The sequence below is a fragment of the Petaurus breviceps genome, unplaced genomic scaffold (assembly GCF_028583685.1).
Source record: "Petaurus breviceps papuanus isolate PSGF00001 unplaced genomic scaffold, PetGlider_PUasm1.0 128, whole genome shotgun sequence".
Lineage (NCBI taxonomy): Eukaryota > Metazoa > Chordata > Mammalia > Diprotodontia > Petauridae > Petaurus > Petaurus breviceps.
The window spans coordinates 7,468,683-7,490,769 of NW_027185664.1; the positions used below are offsets into that span (position 1 = coordinate 7,468,683).

General features: G+C 34.4%; 1 protein-coding gene across 1 annotated transcript in view; it reads left to right on the plus strand.

Annotated features, from left to right (window-relative positions):
- The window catches only part of LOC138171978 (thioredoxin-like protein 1), a 49,354-nt gene that overhangs the window by 18,544 nt on the left and 8,723 nt on the right, over positions 1–22,087 (plus strand). Inside the window, exons 2-6 of the mRNA XM_069101583.1 lie at positions 574–670; positions 2,257–2,430; positions 16,995–17,117; positions 18,114–18,183; positions 19,827–19,999. Of these exons, the coding sequence (XP_068957684.1) occupies positions 574–670; positions 2,257–2,430; positions 16,995–17,117; positions 18,114–18,183; positions 19,827–19,999 (637 nt within the window). The remainder of the gene's footprint in view (positions 1–573; positions 671–2,256; positions 2,431–16,994; positions 17,118–18,113; positions 18,184–19,826; positions 20,000–22,087) is intronic.

Below are 22,087 nucleotides of genomic sequence, written 5' to 3' on the forward strand. Positions count from 1 at the left end.
TTGTTGCATCTCAGGTCATATGTAAGTCAGAAATTTAGCCTGCAGAAATTGAAAATTTAGTTTAGATTTTGTTAGATCTTGGAATAATAAGGAGATCTAATGAAAATGTTATTTAAAATGGATGGAGAATATCTTAAAATTTTACGGACTTTAGAATTCACAAAATATTTTCTTCACTGTACCCTTGTGCAAGTGTATCTATCACCTACATCTTACAGATAGTAGCATCTGGCACTAAGATGGTCTATAAAGTTAGCAAAGTGCTTTGCATGCACCCTCTCATTTGAGCATCACAACACCCCTGTGAGCTAAGTGATACAAGTATTTTCCAGATGAGGAAACAGGGTTAGAGAACAGTTTGCTTATAACCTGTTACCTGATAATTGTCAGAGCTAGGATATTGCATGTCTTCTGACTTGAACTAAAATACTTTGTCCAGAGTACCGTGTTGTCTCTTCACCTTTTACAACTTGAGTAAAAATGAAAGGCTTCATCTTAATTTAGCTCTTAAAATTTAGTTTTTAGCCAAATTTAGAAGTTTTCGTAAGCTATATTTTCTTTATTTTTAAACAGCTGTGGCCCGTGTTTACGGATAGCACCGGCTTTCAATGCTCTGAGCAATAAATATCCACAGGCAGTTTTTTTGGAAGTGGACGTGCATCAGTGTCAGGTAAGTAGAAGTCTGGGTCTTTTTAGTTTCTTTAGGAAATCAGTTTGATATCCGGCTGCATTGTCATTAATCTTTACATTTTACTTTTTCATGATAGATATTCTTAATCAGTTTGATATCCGGCTGCATTCTCATTAATTTTTACATTTTACTTTTTCATGATAGATATTCTTTTGAAGATGGATGGATCTGTAGGTACTAGTATTACACAGTCAGGTACAAAGCCTATAAATATAGCCACAGTATTTAACAAAGTTAGTCTTCATAAGCTGTGGTTAGACATACCAAGTTTTGGTTCTTTAAATTTTATAGCTTTTCTTCTAATGACTGTTAGTGATTATTCTTAGGATAATTTTCAGAAGAGCAGTGATATTTTAAAAAACTAAGACATTATCTGCCAAAGCCAGAGGAACATATGTGAGTAGATTAGCAGAAATACTAGAAGAGTCTCCTGTTAAGATGTTTTTTATTGAACTGATAACTTTCCTGTTTATCTATGAAGCAAAGACATTGAGATTGGTTGTTCACCGAGTCACTATATTTGTGGCTGATTAGCCAAACTAAGCATGATTAGCTCAAATGCTTGCATGATTTATGCATTTGTATTTATAAGAAACAACATTAAGGGGAAATTCTCTTTGAAAATACTAAAATGCTGACCCCTTACTCCTAAAAATAAGTTCCTGTCTTCAAATTGAAATATAGAACCATAGCTTTTGGCGATATAAGAAGCCATTGCTGGTCTTGTGTTTTGTGTACATTGCTAGATAGGAAAATATGATTTGTTTTTGTATTGGTTTGGTGAATGAAAAGAAAAACAATCCTGTATTTGTTCAGTACTCATTGTAGGTCTACTTTTTGTTATCACTATAAGTTTTTGACCCTTAATATTTCATGTCTTAGAAGCAACATTTTTAATAAGCTTAATTCTCAGATTAAATTTCCAGTATCCCTTGTTTTAGGTGGTTGGCTAACACCTTTAGCTGTAAAATAAAAGATTCTCTTTACAGAGTTAACATAGTCAATAGAGTCAGAGTAGTCAACTAGTCAAAAGAGCATGTTTCAGTACTTTAATCGACCTGTGATTTTACCTGTGATATTTATTTAGTGGATGCTCTCACTAACAATGTGGATCACAACAGATTTATAGTCTTCAGTGATATCAGCTTTGTTTGATGTATGTCCATGTTTTTGTGTAAATCATTCTTCATGCTTGGGGACTTTCTCTAGCTATCATTAGAGTACTAATGAACCATGTGGTCTTTCTACCTGCTCTGTAGTCCTTCCCTGTGCCTAAAATATGGGTATTCCTTTAACATTGTTTGAGGAGACAGCAGCAGTGGTGTATAGGGCTTTGGGAAACTCTGTACTTTGGTTTCTCCTAGGAACAAGCCTCATCTCAGGAAATAACTTAGTTCTGAATTGTCTATTGGAATAAAGACATTTAGTGAAGTCTACTCTTTTGTATGCACGTTTTTAGTTCTTACTCATTAAGCTTTTTGCACTTATAAAGAAGGTAATATGAATACTGAATATTTTTTAGGATTTCTCTTAATTCATAGCACTGTCTAACTTGTGAATTCTAGGGAACAGCTGCCACCAACAATATATCAGCAACACCCACATTTCTCTTTTTTCGAAACAAAGTGCGAATCGACCAGTATCAAGGAGCAGATGCTGTGGGATTGGAAGAAAAAATTAAGCAACACTTAGAAAACGACCCTGGAAACAATGAAGACACGGATATCCCCAAAGGCTATGTATGTAGTTATGAAGAAAATCATACTGTTGTAATAGTTCAAGGTAGAAATGTGTAGTGTGTTTAAAATTAACTGTGATTTAAAGGACCAAACTGTTCATGCTGTAGAGGCTTTTAAATGTTTACTTGGCTTGTTTTTCATTAGTTCATTTTTTTCCGTGAAGTATTTAGAAAGTGAATTAGTTAAGGAGAATATTGGCATATTCATATTTTCAGTGAGGTAACAATTTTTCTTGCTGAGTTGTTGGATTCTCTGTCAATTGTTATACTGCTACTTTTAAATATTGTTTTAATACTCATTTTTCCTTAACACTTGTTTTATGCATATTTTTTCATGATAAGTGAAGAAATATGCCTTGGAAAGTAAATGTTCCCACTTCTTGACAGTTGTGTAAAATAACTTGTAAATTTTAATGTGCAACCATTACTTACTGAACTACTTGCACTGCTATTTTTCCCTGAAATTTTTGTCTCCTTTTAAATGCCTTCCTTTTTCTTTTTATCATATCATTAAAAAAAGAAAGAATCTGGCTATCTTTTAGTTCTAGACTAGACCTAATTGGAAAGGCAAAACAATTGCTCAACACATAATAGTCATAAATTCCTTTGAGTATTAGACAAAAATCCTGATGTGTTATACTTAGCCAGTTAGTACATGTGCCAAGCAGATAAAGGTTTCTCAAAGTCTGACAGAATTAAAAAATGAAAATAACAGATTATAGCATATAACTTAGAATTTATCATCTTTACCTAATTTCTCTCACCTGGCAAGGAAGTGAGTACTAATTTTCTCTTAGTACATTTATTGAAAGGGATGCTTATGGATTCTGAGCTGCATTAACTTTAATGCTTTGAATTGCTATATTTACTATTAATTTTTTGTTTTTGTCACAAATTGCTTTGTCGCTATATCAGAATTAAAAAATTTATTTAAAATAAAAATACCAACTTAGAACTGACGATTACAGTTAAGGCTGATATAGAGTAACTTAGGCAAATGTATAATAAGTGAAAAATGTATTTATATTAAAGATTTGTTGTTGTTTTAAAATACCACAAGTAATGAATGTGTGCTTTCTCCCGTATTACATTTCATACTTGTTTAAAACAAGACATGTGCACTGTTATTACAAAGTTGTATAGTATCTGGTTTGGAATGCATGGTATTTTCATAAGTCAGGGTTGTGACACCTTTTGGAAAATTTTGGAAAGCATTTTAATTGTAAACTGTCGTTTACATCTTTTATTTCTTTTCCTTTATTACTAAGGGTGTTTGCATGAAAAAGTCTTATGAGCTCCACAGTCCTGCTGCTTAGCCACAGGGATACTTCCTTACACATCAGCTAATTGTGATTTCAATGTTTTGACTTCAGGTAGGAAATAAGCAGGAAAAAATGAGGTTTAAAGAATTGGGAATTTTATTTTCATGCAAATGTTACGGATAAAATGTGAAAAGCCTTTAAAAATGTTTTCATTTTTTTCCATGAGGTGTCAAATACATATAAAAACTTGAATAATTTGGGCCAGTAGGGTAATCTTGCAACCAAGGGCTCTGCCAACACAAATGTAACAGACCTAATGAGATAACACTTACTAAGCAAAAATCTGTATGTTAAAAAAAAGTTAAACATATATGTAACAAATGCTGAGGATTAATAACATACCTATTTAGGAGGCCCTGGATTCCTAGGAGCAGTGATTTTCATCTCAAATCTTATAGTTCTCAAAGCTTTCCTAGCTTTATAGTATGTTAGGAAATTGTCAGCTAGGTAGCGCAAGTGAATAGAGCACCAGCCCTGGAGTTAGGAGGCTCTGAGTTCAAATATGACTTCAGATATATGACACACTTTCTAGCATTGTGATGTTGGGCAAGTCATTTACCCCAATTACCTTGCCTTTTCCACTCCAAAAAAAAATGTCCCAAACAAAATTAATCTAAATTTACTTTTGAAAATCCCATGTGACTGTTTAAGAGGAATTGGAGTGTTTTAAGTCAAACAGATGATAGAATAGCACACTATAAAAGATAAAAAAATATTGCCTAGAAGAATTTAGTTATATGTCAAGTGTCTGTCTCCCACATCTCTCCCCTACCAGGAGAGATTACCCCCAAAAAAGATGATTCAGTCACTGGCAGTATTTCAGACGGCCCTTTCCTTTGCCTAATGCCTCTTTCTCTTTTTGGAATTTGAGTGATATTGTTCAGTCATTTTTTTTAGTCATATGTGGCTCTTTGTGATCCTTTTGGGGTTTTCTTAGCAAAGACACTTGAGTGGTTTGCCATTTCCTTCTCCAGCTCATTTTACAGATGAGGAAATTAAGGCATTCAGGGTTAAGCGACTTGTCCAGGGTCACACAGCTCATAAGTGTCTGAGACCAGATTTGAATGCAGGAAGATGAGTCCAGACCCAGTGCTCTATCTACTGCTTTATAGTTAACAAAGTATTTTCCACAATATTTCCTCATTTTACAGATAGAGGAATTGAGTTTTGAGTTGTTCAAGGTCACATCGATAATAAATAACACAGGAGTTGAACTTGAGTCTTCTGCTGAGTGCAGTACTCTTTATATCGCTGATGTCAGACTCAAATAGAACTGATTCCTGTGGTCGTATATTGACTTAGAAAACCACAAATTAACATTGTCTGTGTTGTATTGTATTTTTTTTTTGGGTTGTTAAACATTTTCCAGTTATTTTTGAATCTTGATTCAGGCAGCACATTCAACCCAGCTGGGAGTTTGGTACCTTTGTTTTATATCATGCTGCCTTTCTGACATTACTGCTGATTGAGACATAATAGTCCCTTTTATGATTTCTAGTGTCTCTGACTTCTGAGAGATTTTATGGTTTGATAGGGTGATTTAGATTCAGTATGCCTTTGAATATGTTCAAACCTTTGAGGAACTGGAGTCTGGGTGTTACATTTCCTGCTAAAATAGAAGTTCAGATCCATAACATTGACTTATATGTATCACTGCAGTAGAGATATTGTCACCTCTAGCACTATTCAAAAACCAAGTCCATTCATCAGGTATATGGCACAGCTAGTTGGATTTAAGTACATAGGATGCCTCCTGTTTGGGCATTTGGTAATTACTGTAGCATATAGGAAAATATTGTTTGGCTATTATTTCCTTTTGTAATACATTGAGACCATTTAAAAATAGGAGTAAAGTCAGTTCTTTAAACATCACACCACTTAACTCAGGTAGCATTATGTTAACTAAGTCAGCCAGTCTGCTATTGTAGATAGTTGTTTTAAGGTTGTGAATGCTATTAGGAAAGGAAGCATGATGTACTTTAGAAAGTTCTGGAAACAAAAGTAACAGCAAGATTCTGTTTCTTTGTATGTGTTCTAGTACTGGCTCTAACTTAGGTTGATCATATAATAGGTGAAACATTTGAGTTCTAGATTCCTCATTTTTAAAATGGGAAAGATGATACCTAATCTTGGCTCAAAGATTATTGTTAATGTTCAAATGAGATAATTTATCTTTGAAATGCTAGATTTATGTTTTGCTGGTTTTGTTGTGTTTCCACACGTAAAGTGCTATGTCAGAAGTAAAAGTTATAAAAAATAAATGCCAAATAGATAAATGCAAGGTGTCCCAGAAGTCTTAGTGCAGCTTTTTTACTCTTCTGAAGCTTAAATGCTGCACTAAGACTTCTGGGTCATTCTGTATACTTGACAGCTGTAATAATAACTAAACACATGTAAGTGGGAAATTGCTTTAACACCCTCAGAAATGTCATTGTAAGTGATATTCCCTAGGACAGCTTTTCAGAAAAGGGATTTTATCTTTCTCTGTTAGAAGTATTTTTAAAATCCATCCTTAAGTTTTAAAATTTAAAATGACAAAAACGCCTAAAATATAATTAGCAATTAGATATATACTTATGGCATGAAAGTTTACTTTTGTACTATGACATATTAGACTAAATTGCAAGTTTTACAAATATTCTTAAGTGCAATAACATCTTTTATGTAAATATCACTTTGTCAGTGCTTAAAATTCACAGCTAAATATGGGGTGTATCTGTTATTGAAGTGCTGATGAGTTTGTATGAAGTTTGGCTAATATTTTCATTGTTATCCTTACTCAGTGTGATTTTATATATGTATATAATGAATTTTTTAAAAAGCCCAGTATCCTAGAGTGAGCTTGAGGCCTTTGGTGAATTCTTGACTTTCTTATTAACAAATGGTGTAACTTTGGACAAGTTATGTGAATTTTTTATATATGTCTCCTATGATATAAATCTCTTCCCCTACTTGTAAGGATATTTTAGAACAGTAAAGGATAATTGGTCTAAAAGTGTTTGGGGAAGTTGAACACATTATATTGTACATATTATGTACATGTATAGTATTCGGGAATCTCCTGTGAATTGGAAGAAATCGATCATTTCTTTAGCTGTAGTAGTTGCAGATTTCTACTTGTTTTGAAAATATTTTCTGGATTTCATTAACCATCCGTCAGAATATTTTAAATAGTGTATCATGATTTTGAATCATATAACAGCTTATATAAAATATTGTCTTAATCTTAAATGGACAACCTTGTCACACACCTTACTCAAAAGGTCGTGCTAATTGATGGCTTTAAAGTTCTAGGGTTTTCTTCCTGTTTCCTTTTCCTTCATTTCTGACATAAAAAATGTGATTAAGTAGAGTTCTTTTTGGTCAGTGAAAATGTCTAATATCTGAACCATGGTGTAACTGTACCATGTACCTTGTTCTGTTGCAAAGAACGTCCTTCCTGCCAGTTGGTGATTAAAAAAAAACAACCCAAAAAGCTTTTATCCACCTGTTTTTTAGAATAAACATAAATGAAGACTTTCATTTAGAATGCTTGCTGCAGATTAAGTGCTATTAATAACCATTCCTTTTTTTTCACAGCTGAGATACTAATGATATATTGGGAAAATTATTTCTAAATGTTGAGGATGCAGAGCTTAATTTTTTTGTTGTTTATTCCTGGAGACCTAACCCTTAATAAATGACTTTAGTGAATGTAGAAATTGTTAGAAGGTACTTCATATAAAATATTTCTCTTGTCAGTATTTTGAGGTAAATAACTTTATTGGAACCCTGGGATTTCATTGAATATAACTTAATGTACCTATATAAGAATATTGTTGGGAAACGTCTTTTATAGTAATATAAAAAACCATAAACATTATGAGGAAAACCTTTTTTTAACCATTTCCTCAAATAATGTTAACTCCCCAAATCTACTCAGTTTCTATGAATTACTGTACTGAACTTCAGCTATACACAGAGGTTGTCATTTTATTCTGAAAAAAGAAATGAGCTTAGCTTGTTGCTTCTAACAAAAATTTGGTTTTTAGTTCACTTTATTGAAAAATGTGGTTTTTGCAGTATTAGAAGAGAATGTTACTACTTTGCTATATATTTGACATGAGTGAATATTTATAAATACGGAAAAAACTTTAGTTTTTTATGATTATGTAATCTTATGTTGGAAAGAACATATTTTGTTGGAGCTGATTGACCTTTGTCTACTACTCTTAGTTCTGTTCTCTACAACCATGCAAAGCAAGTAGAATCCCTTTTCCTTCCACAAGTCGCCTCTTCAGATACTTAAACATACACAAGTATTTTCCAAATCTTTTCCAAACTCGACATTTCCAGTTTTTAATACTGTGTTTAGTGTAGCAGAATTCCCCTTACGTATACTGGTTGCCCTCCTTCGGATGTGCTCCATTCCTTCTTAAAATGTGGTACACAGGACTGAATATTGTTTCTCTTAATGGAGCTCAGTATCATGCTACTATTTTGGGAGCCATATCACAGAGTTAACCCATTAGATTTTGGGTGTTTTATGATGTTTTTTGTTTTTATACCACTTTTCCATTTTCTCTCTCCTTCTGCCCTCCCAGAGAGTCATCCCTTATAAAATGAGTAAGAGGAGAAAGGAAAACAAAAATTAAAAAAACTAACCAACATATCAGTATGACACTAAGTGTAATGTTCCCCACACACAGTTCCCCACCACTGCCCTTTCCAAAGAAATTGGAGGAAGGACTAGTTTTCTTCTCATCTTTTTTGGGGTAAGGCTTTGTTGCTATAACTTTGCAGCATTGTTCTTATTGTTTAATTGTACTATGCATATAATTGTTGTGGGCATTGTGTGTATTTTTTCTTGTCTCTGCTTGACTTCACTCTGAATTAATTTTTGGAAGTCCATCTTTTTTTTTTATTCATAATATGCATCGTTTCTTATGACACAGTAATATTCCATTACGTATTCCCGTGCTGTAATTGATTTATCCATTCTCATTTGGTAGCCATCTACTTTATTTCCTGTTTTGCTACAACAAAAAGTGCTTCCATAAATAGTTTGGTGCATGTGGTGCTTTTCCTTTTTGATAATCCTCCGGGGGCCTTACTTCTAAGGAAGGCAGTGGAATCTCTGCGACTAAGGTTATGGAGATTTTAGTAATTTTTTTTTCTTAATTCCATATTCTTTTCTAGAATGGTTGGATCACTTCACAGTGCATCTTCACTTCCTCGGTGAGCTCAGCCTGACTTGATTTTTCTTTCTACCCCAAGCCCTATCTTTATACCAGGGAATTTCAACATACATGTTGCTGTTCCCTCCAATAGCCTAATTCTGTTCAGTTACCATGGTCTATTCTTCACTTCCACCACACACAGAGATGGTTATACTCTTATTCATTGACCATAGTGTTCTATGTCTGTATCTCTTAATGCTCAAATTCCTAATGGGATCATTATCTTTGATCATTACACATTTTCATGTGCCTTAGAGCCCCAGTGCTGTTATTTATCTTCTCTTCATTCCTTCCATTCCTCAGTGGTTTTGTTTTTGTTGTTGCTGGTTTTTGCAGGTTATCACCCTTTTATTTAAATTTCTTTTTTAGATTTTCTTTTGTTTTTTGTTACATTTTGAGTTCTGATCTGTCTTTCCCTCCTTTCCTAATCCTGAACCAGAGAAGGCCAACATTTGTCATAGATATGTGAACCCATACCATGCATATTTCCAGATATCATTTCTTTCTCTAGAAGTAAATAATATCTTCATAGGTAATTTGTAGTTGATTTGAATATTTATATTACTCAGAATAGCTTAGTAATTCAGTTACTCTTTGAACAATATTGCTGTTACTATATACAATGTTCTCTTTGTTCTATTCCTTTCACTCTTTTTTACATGTAGATCTTTTCATGTTTTCCTAAAATCAACCTGCCCAACATTTCTTATAGCACTGTCTTACAGATAGTAGTATCCTTTCCCAATCATATACCACAACTTATTCAGCCATTCCCCAATTGATGGGCATCCCCTCAATTTCTAGTTCTTTGCCATCCCAAAGAATGCTGCTGTAAACATTTTAGAACATGTAGGTTCTTTTACTTTTTCCCTGATCACCTTGGGAAACAGACCTAATAGTAGTGTTGCTGGGTCAAAGTTATATGTAGTTTTACATCTCTTTTGGTATAGTTTTACATCTCTTTTGGTATAATTCCACATTGCTCTCCAAAATGGTTGAATCAGTTCATAGTTCTATCAGTAGTGTATAATTTTTCCATATTCCCTTCCAGCATTTGTCGTTTTGCCCTTGTCATTTTAGCCAATCTTGTTGGTGTGAGATGGTAGCCCTCAAAGTTGTTTTAATTTGTATTTCTTTAATCAGTAATGATTTAGAGCATTTTCTCGTATGACTATATATTTGATTTCTCCCCAAAACTGCCTCTTTGTATCTTTTGACCATTTATCAATTGGGGAATGACTCATATTCTTATAAATTTGACAAAATTCTGTAGATATTTGAGATGAGATCTTTATTTAAGAAATTGTCTATAAATTCCCCCCCCTCCCGTTTTCTGCTTTCCTTCTATTCTTGACTGCATTGACTTTATTTGAATAACCCCTTTTTAATTTAAGGTAATCAAAATTATCAGTTTTACATCTCCGTGCTGTCTTCCTCCTATTTATTCATAAATTCTTCTATTCATAAATCTGATAGATAACGTTCCGTGTTTTTCTGATTTACTTGTGACATCTCTTTATGTAAATGGTGTTAAAATAATCTATACCTAGTTTCTGCCAGACTGCGTTCCAGTTTTCCTAGCAGTTTTTTTTTTACCAAATGGTGAATTCTCATCCCAGAAGCTTAAACCTTTATGTATGTTAAACACAAGGTTGCTATAACCAGTCTGTATTGTATATCCCTTCTCTTCCACTGATACATCATTCTGTTTCTTAGCTCTAGTACCAGATAAACTGTCCCCAGGGCTTGCTTTTTGTAGACATGGTGGAATCTCCCCAGCAGCATCTGTGCTTCCAGCCAGACTACCACCTCAGGAGGTCATCTTTTCTAACACCTTCCCAAGGTTAGGATGGACAACTGCTTTTTTCCAACTTTTAATTATTTCTGCTGCTTTAAAATTCACTTTAAGGCATTATTTTAAGTTATTTGGAGGAATCCAGTAGTTTCCTGCCTTATTCCACCATCTTCCCACAATTCCCTCTGCCGTTTCCCTTTTCTGACTATTTTTTCCTCTTTTTCTTATCTCTGCCCTTTGGTTGAACCAATTCAACACTGTAATATCTACTAATCTTGAATCCTCTGACCTCTGTGAAATTACCAGTTATGCTTTGCCAAAAGCCAGCCTTAGATTACTCCTACCTTTCACGTTACTTGTATCTATTCACCAGCTGCTGAATGGAACTAGAGAAAAATCACAGAAGTTTTGATTAGGTCCACTGCAGATTTATTACATTATCTCATCTGGACATTTCACTACAATAAGGCAATCTTTTGACACTTCCTTACCTGATTCTTTTTTCTACTTGCGAGAGAAAGTGTTCGAAACTTTTCTTCAACTTCCTCACCCTCTCAACTGAGGAATTCTAAAATTTCATCAAAAAATTGACACCATTTGCTTCCTTTTCTCTTTTTGTTTTCTCATGCCATTTGGCTATTTTCCCCTATTATCTCCTCGTCCTCTTTTGTCTGAAGACATGGTCTTTCCAGTCTCACACATTCCCTTATAAAGGTGAGTGCTCCCATTTACCATCCCTAATCTTTAGTCTTTTCCTTTTCTGATCACTTCCCTTCTGCCTGTAAGCACAACCATGTCTCTCTCATCCTTTAACAACATTCATTTAACAACAAAAACAACAGAAACCCTTGCTTAATCCAGTCATCCCCATAGCTCATAGTTCTGTATCTCTATTCCTCTTTTTGGCTAAACTCCTTGAGAAAACCATCTTCACTGGGAGCCTCTGTCTTCTCAGAATTCTGCATTTTGGTTGCTGACCTGGCTCATTCCATTGGAATTGCCCTTTCTAAAATTACCAGTGACCAAATTGTCAAATTTTCTTTTAAAAACTTTTCCCCCACTTAACAGTATTTTATTTTTATCAGTTACATGTAAAAGATAGTTTTCAATGTTCACTTTTTTTTTTTTAAGCAATTGGGGTTAAGTAACTTGCTCAAGGTTACACGGCCAGTTATTTCTGGGTGTGGTGCTGAGTATCTGAGCCCAGATTTGATCCCCAGGTCATCCTGACACTGGAGCCGGTGCTCTTATGCGCTGAGCCACCTGGCCACCCCTAAGCAATTGGGGTTAAGTAACTTGCTCAAGCTTACACGGCCAGGTGTTTCTGGGTGGGTGCTAAGTGTCTGAGCCTGGATTTGATCCCCAGGTCATCCCAACACTGGAGCCAGTGCTCTTACTTGCTGAGCCACCTGGCCGCCCCTAAGCAATTGGGGTTAAGTAACTTGCTCAAGCTTACATGGCCAGGTGGTGCTAAGTGTCTGAGCCTGGATTTGATCCCAGGTCATCCCTACACTGGGGCCGGTGCTCTTACTTGCTGTGCTACCTGGCCACCCCCAATGTTCACTTTTATAAGATTTTGAGTTCCAAATTTTTTTTCTCCCCATTCCCCAAGATGGCAGGCAGTTTGATAGAGGCTATATGTGTCCAGTCATATGAAACATATTTCCACATTAGTCATGTTGTGAAAGAAGAATCAGAACAAAAGGGGAAAATCCAAAAAAAGGAGAAAATAGTCTGCTCTGATCTTCACTCACACTCCGTAGTTCTTTTTCTGGATGGAGTTAGCATTTTCCATCATGAATGTTTCAGAATTGTCTGAGATCGTCGTATTTCTGAGAAGAGCAAAGTCTACCAAAGTTGAGCATTGCAAAATGTTGCTGTTACAATGTTCTCCTGGTTCTGTTCACTTCATTCAGCATTAGTTCTGAAGTCTGCCTGCTCATCATTTCTTATAGCACAATAGTATTCCGTTACATTCATATACCACGTCTTGTTCAGCCATTCCCCAATTGATGGGCATCCCCTCAGTTTCTAATTCTTGGCCACCATAAAAATTAGCTACCATAAATATTTTTGTACACGTGGGTTGTTTTCCCTTTTTTATCACTTCTTTGGGATACAAACCTAGTAGTGGTATTGCTGAATCAAAGCCTATTATTCAGTTTTACAGTCCTTTGGGCATAGTTCTAAATTGCTCTTCAGAATGGTTGGATCAGTTCACAACTCAAGCAACAATGCATTAGTGTTCTGGTTTACCCACATCTTCTCAGACATGTATCATTTTCTTTTTTTTTTTTTTCCATATTAGCCAGTCAGATAGGTGTGTGGTAGCACTTCAGTTGTTGTAATTTGCACTTCCCTTATCAGTAGTGATTTAGAGCCATGTAGTCAAATCTTAAGGCCTTTTCTCAGTCCTCTTCCTTGACCTGCAGCCTTTTACACTTTTGATAACTCTCTTTATACTGTAGATTTAGGAGATTAGGAAGCTATGAGAAGATACTGTCGTTGGTCCTGGAGTCAGGAAGATTTGAGTGTGCATCCTGTCTCAGAGACTTATTTGCTGTGTGCCCCTGGGAGCGCCTCAGTCTCAGTTTCATTCTCTGTAATATGGGGATAATAATAGTACCTCCCTTAGAGAGTTATGAGTATGCAAACATGTTGACTATTCTTTCTCACTGTCCTCTTTGGTAGATTTTCATGTGTTTCACCCCTGTTAATGGTGGGGTTCCATCCTAAACCCTCTTTTCGCTCTGTACTATCATGTTTGGTATTCACATCAGCTTTGTTAAATTATTGTCTCTTTGTAGATGATTCCCTGATCTATATTTCCAGCCTTTGTTTCTCCCCAGAGCCCCAATCATCCACCTGTCTTTTGGGTATCTCAAACTAAAAGTCATACCTTGTTCTTATCATTAGCCACGGTATTCTGTGTCTATATTTATGAATACTGAAATTCTTAAACTCTTAAACTCAGCATATCCAAAACAAATTGTCTTTACTCCCAAACCCACCCTTATTCCCAGCTTAACTATTTCCATTTTTCTTTTCACCCAGGCTCAACAACTTTGCATTCACACCACCTAACCAATTTACCTTTACATACATCCCCTTCTCTTCATACAGGTGCCACCCTAGTTCGGGCTCATATAACCTCTTGCCTAAGCTCAGTAACCTACTAATTTTTTTTCCTGTCTCAAGTCTCCACTTTGATTTTTGTTCCCCTCATCTCCTTTTCCCAAAGTGCAGGTCTGGCCATGTTGGCACACTACCTGGCAACTCTAGGGCCCTCTGTTACTCCAAGAAGCAACTATAAAGTCTTTTGCTATTAAAACCCTTTAAAACCTTTCTCCTTCTGACCTTTCCAGTCTTTCTACTCCTTACCTTCTGCCATACACTGTCATCTATCTCTTTGGGTCCACTTGTTCTTTGAACAGTATATTCCATCCTTTTCTTTGCCTCCTGGCTTCTTTCAGATTCCACTCTCTGCAAGAGACCTATCCTGGTTCATTCCATTCCTCAGTACCTTCATTCTGAATTTACTTTCCATCTACTTTACATATATGGCATCTATTGACATGTTGTCTTTCCCATCAGAATATGAGGTCCTTACACACAAGGATAATGTTTTTGTCTGTCTTTGTATTCCTAATATACTTAACATTCTTTGTATTCCTAATACTTAATGCAGTGCCTAGCAGGTAGTAAGTGCTTGATACTTGTTCATTGCTTGCTGGACCTTTTCAACATTGTTTTATTTATTTCATCATTTTTGTAAATTCCTGGGTGTAAGATAAAACCTCAGGGTTGTTTTGATTAGCATATTTTTTTAGTAATAGAGATTGGATGTTTTCTTTCCTATGATGATTAATAGTTTCCAGTTCTTTGGGGAATTTTTAAAGATCTTTTTTGACCATTCATTGGGAAATAAATATGCTTTTGGCAGTAAATATTTGTATTAGTGTCCTATGTATCTTGGCTACCAAGACCTTTCTCCGAAATTATGCAAAGTCCCTTCCCCCCTTTACTTTCCTTATTCTTGTTATGTTAAATTTCTCTATACAAAAGGTTTTCAATTTCAGGTAATTGTAATTATTTTTTAATAGCCTTGTTGATTAAGCGTTCAACCCTAACTCATAACTGTGAGAATTATGCAGTCTGCCTTTAATTCCTTAATATCATCTTTCATGTTTATGTCATGTATTCGTTTTGAATTTTTTATGAAATGTGATCTAAGATGTTTTAAATCACATTTTTGCTAGAATACTTTCCAGTTTTCTGAGCATTTCTAGACAAATAAGGAGTAACTTTCCTAAAGAAACAGGGAATTTACTCAACACTAGGGTTATTGAATTCTGTTAATTTCTCTTTTTTCTTGTCTAGTCCTTTTTCTTTACCAGTACCAGGTTTTTTTTGGGATACTGTTTTATAATGTAGATTAAGATCTGGAAGTGCTGTTGCCCTTCATTTCTGCTATTTTTCATTAGCTCTTTTGTTTCTCCTAATTTTGTTATTATTTTGACTAACTGAAGTATTCTTTTGGTACTTTGAGATAGCACTAATTGAGCGAATTAATTTTGGTAGCATTGTCACTTTTCTTGTGTTTACCTGGCTCAGCCATGAGCATCTAATATAAGTTTATTTAAGATGTATTTTGTTTTTGTAGCTGTTGGTAGGATAGGTTGTTAGATTATCTTAGATATTTTTGCATTTTGTAGCTATTCTGAATGGAATTTCCCTTTCTGTTTTTGCCTCCTAAATTTTGTAAATACTGTGTAGAAATAGTGTTTTTGTGGGTTTATTTTGTCCCCTGCAACTTTACTGATGCTATTAATTGTCTTATTTTTTTTTTTATAGATTCTTTAGGGTTTTTTCAGTAAACCATTATGACATCAGCTAGCATAGTTTTGCTTTTGCTAATCGTTATGCCTTTTGACTTCTTTATCTTCTTATTGCTATTGCTAGCGTTAAAAAAAATAATTCATTTTAGTTTTCAACATTCACTTCCATAAGATACTGGGTTTAAAATTTTCTTCCCTTCTCTCTCCTCACCCCTCCCCAAGATGACATGCAATCTGATATAGGCTCTATTTATACATTCATATTAAACATATTTTCACATTAGTCATGATATAAAGAAGGGTTAGAACTGGAGGAACCACAAGGAAGAAGAAAAAAACAAAACAAAAAAAAAGGAGGGCAAACTGTGCTTCCATTTGCATTCAGACTCTATAAAGTTCTTTCTCTGGATGTGGATTATTGCTAGCATTTCTAAAACTGTTTCAAATAATAGCAGAGAAATGAGCATTTTTGCTTTATTCCTGTATTTATTGGGAAAGCTTCTAGTGTTTGCCACCTTTTCATAGGAAATTTTATTTCATCATTTCCCCAAACTGCTCTTGTGAAGTTGATCTTTTTGAATGACATTGTAATATACTTAACTGTATACTTGATCCTGTTAAATTCGACTCATTCTATTCTGTTGTGATCCTTGACAATAAAAAAAAAAGGGAAAAAAGAAGTAGGATTTTTAAAGATTGTATGTAGATCTTAAATTCGCATTGCTATACTCTAGTCTACTAGAACTGAATTTGAGAAATATAGTTAAATCATTTTCAGTCTGTGGATTAGTGAGTTGTTTCTAAATTATTATTGAATGGGCCAAGCCTTTAGACCAGGGGTTAGGAACCTCTAGCCTTGCGGTCACATGTGGCCTTCTAGGTTCTTGGGTGTGTTCTTTTGACTGAGTCCAAGTTTTACAGAATAAATCCTTTTATTAAAGAGATTTGTTATGTGAAGTTTGGGCTCAATCAAAGGGCCACAACTTGGGGACCTAGACTTTAATTCTTATTGTTCTGTGGTCAAGGTAAATAAATAGCACTCAATTTAAGTACTTTTTTCCTCCATAATTGAAGATTGTTTTATTCTGCAGAATTAAGTGATGTACTTGTCACATAGATAGCTGTATTTTTTAAAGTATCAAGTTTTTTTTTAATATCTATAGTAATACTTAGGCATTTTGATCTTTGATGTATAGTTGGGGCACTTGAGTGGTATCTGGTGATGAAGGGGAAAGAGTGTATTATTACAAATTATTATAAAGATTATTACAAATGATGTATACATTTCCTTTTAAAACTTATAATGAGAAGAATTGTGATAAATTTTTTTTTAAAATTTTTAAGGTTTTGGTATTAGATCTTTTCCCTAAAATCTCAATTTTTTTCCCCAGATGGATTTAATGCCCTTTATTAACAAAGCTGGATGTGAATGTCTTAACGAAAGTGATGAGCATGGATTTGATAACTGTTTACGCAAAGACCCTTCCTTCTTGGAATCTGACTGTGATGAACAGGTATTTAATGTTTAACTTAAAATTTGGAAGCAATACTAAGTGTTAAGGGATCTATGAGTAGAAATTTGATGAGTATTTAGAACTAAGAAAAGGAAACTTGCTCCCAACTCTTCAGTCTCAAATGTCTCTTCCCTGACATCATAAAACATAAAAGAGACAAACAAGTTTCCAGTCATTTTGTTCCTGGAAAGCTTGCCAGGAGTAGCTTCTGAGATTCTGGTCAAAGAAAGCACTTTAAAAAAATGTTTATTCATATCTTTTGTTTTTATATCCTTTAAAGTTCCTCCTATCCCTTGCTGGAGTTAATCCCTCATAGCAAAGAATAAAAAGAGAAAAAAACCAATTCAAGATAATTAACAGTTTGAAAAAGTATAACACACGATTTGCATGAGTTCATGAAAGATTTATCATACCTAGTTACTCATGTTCATGTTTTCTTATGGTGAGATATATTCCATTACATTGATATACCATAATTTGTTCAGCTGTTCCCTTAATTGATAGGTGCATATCTCATTTTCAGATTTTTTTCGACCACATGAAGTGTTTCTGTGAATATTGTAGTATGTAGAGGGCCTGTTTCTGACTTTTTTGGTATATATGCTTAGTATTGGGATAGTCAAATGATTTATGAACAGTTGAGTTATTTTTCTTGGATAATATCAAAATATTTTTCAAAATAGTTAATTTACAGTTCCACCAATAGTATATGTGTTCCTGTCTTCCCACATTGCTTGTATTGCGAACTATTTACATATTTTATTATTATTATTATTACTTTGAGGGATATTAGGAGAAAATTGAAATGTTTTACATTTCTCTTTTTTCCAACTTTTTGGTGACTGAGAGATTTTTAATGTGAAAGTATGCATACCTATAGTAGTAATTTTTTTTTTGCCAGTCTTTGATATTTTATGTGAATTAAAGTGTTGGACTTTTTTTTCCTATCACTGCTTAAGCGTTTCTTGATGATGAAACTTTATATTTTCTTCACAGCTGCTTATTACTGTGGCTTTCAATCAGCCTGTTAAGCTTTATTCCATGAAATTTCAAGGGCCAGATAATGGTGAGTAAATATTGCCCTTCTTTAGACTGTTAGCTTTAAAATTTTTAGTTATTCAATTTTCTTAAATCTTTTGGCTAAGAAGAAGTACATGGGCATGAAGTGTTTGACATCTTTAATGACATGAACTGAGGAGTACTATTTACTGCTCACTACAGAAACTTTATTTTGCATTCAGAATTCTAGTATTGATTTTAAATCTGCTGGCGTGGCACATCTACCATAGTTGAGGTGGATAAAAAATTGGTTCAGCCTAAAAATAAACTTTAAACACATTCTTTATGATTTAATGTTGTTATAAAATTTTGATAGGTCATTGTGTTGAAATCAGGTTGCATTGTTTTTTAACAACAAACTCTATTTTCTTGAGCTAATCTATTTTTTTTTTGCTCCCCAATGCCTAACACAATGCTCTGCACATAGTATACATATTGAATGAATGCTTATTGAATGAACAAAATTCTGCTTCTTGAAATGAAGTGGTTAAGTTGATGATGAATAGTGAGCATGGACATTTATGATGGATTCAAGGAAATGGGATTTAAAAAAAATGGGAATATTTTAAAATTGGGGATTACAAAAGGGAAATATATTTGAAGTTAAATATTAATATTTTAAAGACGGAATCCAAGGCATGAAGATGCTAGGTGTTTGTTTAGTTTTTTTTTACTTTACTATTCTTTTGGATCCTTTGGTGGAAAGTTCTTTTCCTCCTCAATGATTTGAAAGACCAGTATAGAGGTGAAGTCTGTGGACTCCTCAGGATTCCAAATAGGCCTGATTTTAGCTTTGGAAACCTAGGTTATTAGAGGTAACAGTTCCTTAATCAATATGGCAACGTATTCTGCCTGATAATAGATAAGGTGAATAGTTAGCACATATTTAAGACTTTTCAGTAATAAGAAATAATTACTTGTTTTGAGATTATTAGATATTAAAGTTAGGGAAGAAAGGAAATTTTGACCATCATATAATTCCAGAATTGGAAGGATTCAACCTTTTTGAGCAAACAGATAATTTCTCAGTTCTGAGGAGTTAACTGGTTAAAGTGACCTTATTTTTTTTTTTAAAGCTGATTGAATTTCAAGTTATTCTCCAAATGTCAGCTTATATTTTTCTCTCTTTTTAGATATTTTGTCTACAAAACTGTACCATTTGAAGTTGGTTTATAAATTTGAAACACTTAAAAAATTCTATAGAAAATTTTTTTCAAGACAGATATTGCTTTCCTGCTTTTAGGGTCTTGATTATTTTATTTCATTAGGCCTTAGTTTCCTTTTCTGTAAAATGGTATTGAATTAGATCTCCAAAGTCCCTTTTAGTTCTAAAGTTTATGACCTTTAAGGATCCTTTATCATCCTAGTTTCTGATTCTTCCATCCAAATTTAAGTATTTTTGTATGCCCTGAAAGTTAGGGCGAATTGTTAATGTTGATATCCCATTGAAATTGAAAATATCCCCAAAATTAAATTTGGCGACTTTCTTATTTCAAGGCCCTCTTACTCATATGTCTCCACTTATATCACTTTTTAAATCTTAGGATCTGAATAATTATTGGGTGTTAGCAGAATATATAAAGATTTCCCTAGAAAGTTCCTCATCTGGAGGTTTAAAAAATGTGTTGTTTCTTTCTTTTTTTTTAATAGGTCAGGGTCCTAAATATATAAAAATCTTTATCAATCTACCCCGATCAATGGATTTTGAAGAGGCAGAAAGAAGCGAACCAACCCAAGCCCTGGAGCTAACACAAGATGACATTAAAGAAGATGGTATTGTCCAGCTTCGTTATGTTAAATTCCAAAATGTTAACAGTGTAACTGTAAGTAATATTTCATGAAAGCATCAAAAAAATTTGTTAATGACAGTTCATTTTTAAATATAGTGATTCTAAAATCAACTTACGTAACTAGTCAGTCACATTTAGTGACTTCCTTTCTTATATATACTAAGCTAATTTAATTTTTCTCTTTTAAACTTGTGGATTCCTCTGCCACCCTCAAAAATATAGGCAGTATTGGTTGGGGGAGAAATTATGGACTAGCCAGTTTTTCAGGTTTTGAAATGTCATAAAATACATGTGAAAAATGTTGGCTTAACTTGAATCAACCTTTTAAAAAAGTAAATTATTTAAAGATATATTTAATTCTTTAAAATTTTTAAAATTTCTGTGTAGCTATAGAAAGCAGAAGTAGGGCTAGTGGGTATGAATTATAGGGAGACTGATATAAAACTTTTAACAATTAGAGCTCTCTATTTAACCTTATTAAGTAGTAAGCTTTTCAGAATTGGAGATTCCTTCTGGAGACTGTATGATCAGTTATCAACAGTGTTGCAGAGGCAGCTCTGATACCAGTAGACTTTATAGCAACTTTTTTTTTTTGCTTTTTGTGGGGGGTGGGAAGTTGGGGTTAAGTGACTTGCCCAAGGTTACATAGCTATTTTTTGTGTTAAGTGTCTGAGGCCGGGTTTGAACTCAGGTCCTCCTGACTTCAGGGCCGGTGCTCTATTCACTGCACCACCTAGCCACCCCCCGACCAGTAGACTTTGAAAAGAGTGCAAAGAATCCTGGACACTTAATATAGGCAACTAGATAGTGCAGTGAATAGAGCCCTGGGATTATATTCAGGAAGAGTTGAGTTAAAATCTGACTTTAGGCACTTATTAGCTGTGTGACCTTGGGCAAGTCACTTAACCTTGTTTGCCTATTTCTTTATCTGTCAAATGGGAATGACCTCTTAGCGTTGTTGTGAAGATCAAATGTGAAGTACCTATTAGCACTTAGTATGTGTCTGGCACATAGTAGGCCCTGTATAAATGCTGGCTTCTGCTATAACTACAGCTGCTACTACTATCATTTTCTGGGCAAGTCACCTAAAGAAATCTTCCTGATTTTCAGTTTTGTTATCTGTAGTATTTTTATGGTTATGTATGAGGAAAATTAGGTAATTAGATAAAAGAAAGAAAAAGGAATTAATAACAAAAAATCCCCAAATTAGAGAACAGGAATAAATGAGAGCCTATGGGAATTGGGTTGCCTTAAAGTAGATTTAAAAAATAACTGAAGGGACAAAGTCCTGACTTTAAAAAGGAATGGGGAACAGCTTGGTGGTACATTGGAGAGAGCACTGAAATCAGGATGACCTGAGTTCAAATTTGACCCCAGATACTTATTAACAATGTGACCTTGAACAAGTCACCTAACCCTTGATGGCCTACCTTTCCCCCTCCCCCCCAAAAAAGAAAAAGGAATAGGAACCCCCCCAAAAAGCTATTAGAAACAAATGGAGGGAAATATAAACCTAACATAATTTTAAATGTGAATGGATTAAATAATTCAGTATAATGAGAGTGCTAGATTGAATAAGCAAAAAGATCTCACAATCCTTTGCTTACAAGAAGAAATAAAGCTGAAAAAGAAAGACATACATAGAAATAAGGTGGTGTAACAAAATCTACTATATATCAGGTGAATCCAAAAAAGAAGCAGAAGTTGGAAGTGTCAAAGAAAAAGCAAAAAATTCACAACAGTTAGATGTAAACCTTTCAGCAGAAGGGGGCGTCCTATGTTGGCTTGGAGCTGTACCTCCCTCCAAGGTCTTTTTGAACTTCTGTGATATATTCTTGCCCATAATAGAAACAGTTGTTTTCCTCAGTACCTGTTTGTGGCCCAGGATATGTCAGGAGAGTACCCCCAAGCCCAGGATTCTTTAGGATGAGATTCCTGCTCTGTTAGCTCTTTTTGTTTGATACACCCTGTAGTTGTTAGATGAAGTGTATGTGAAGGGAGTTGGAGAGTAGATGAGGCCTTCAATGACTTGCACATGTGATTGATATAGGTTCTGTAGTTTTCTGACTATTTTTGCCCTTTGGGAGATAAACTTCCTTGTATAAAGTGAGAAAGTAAGCT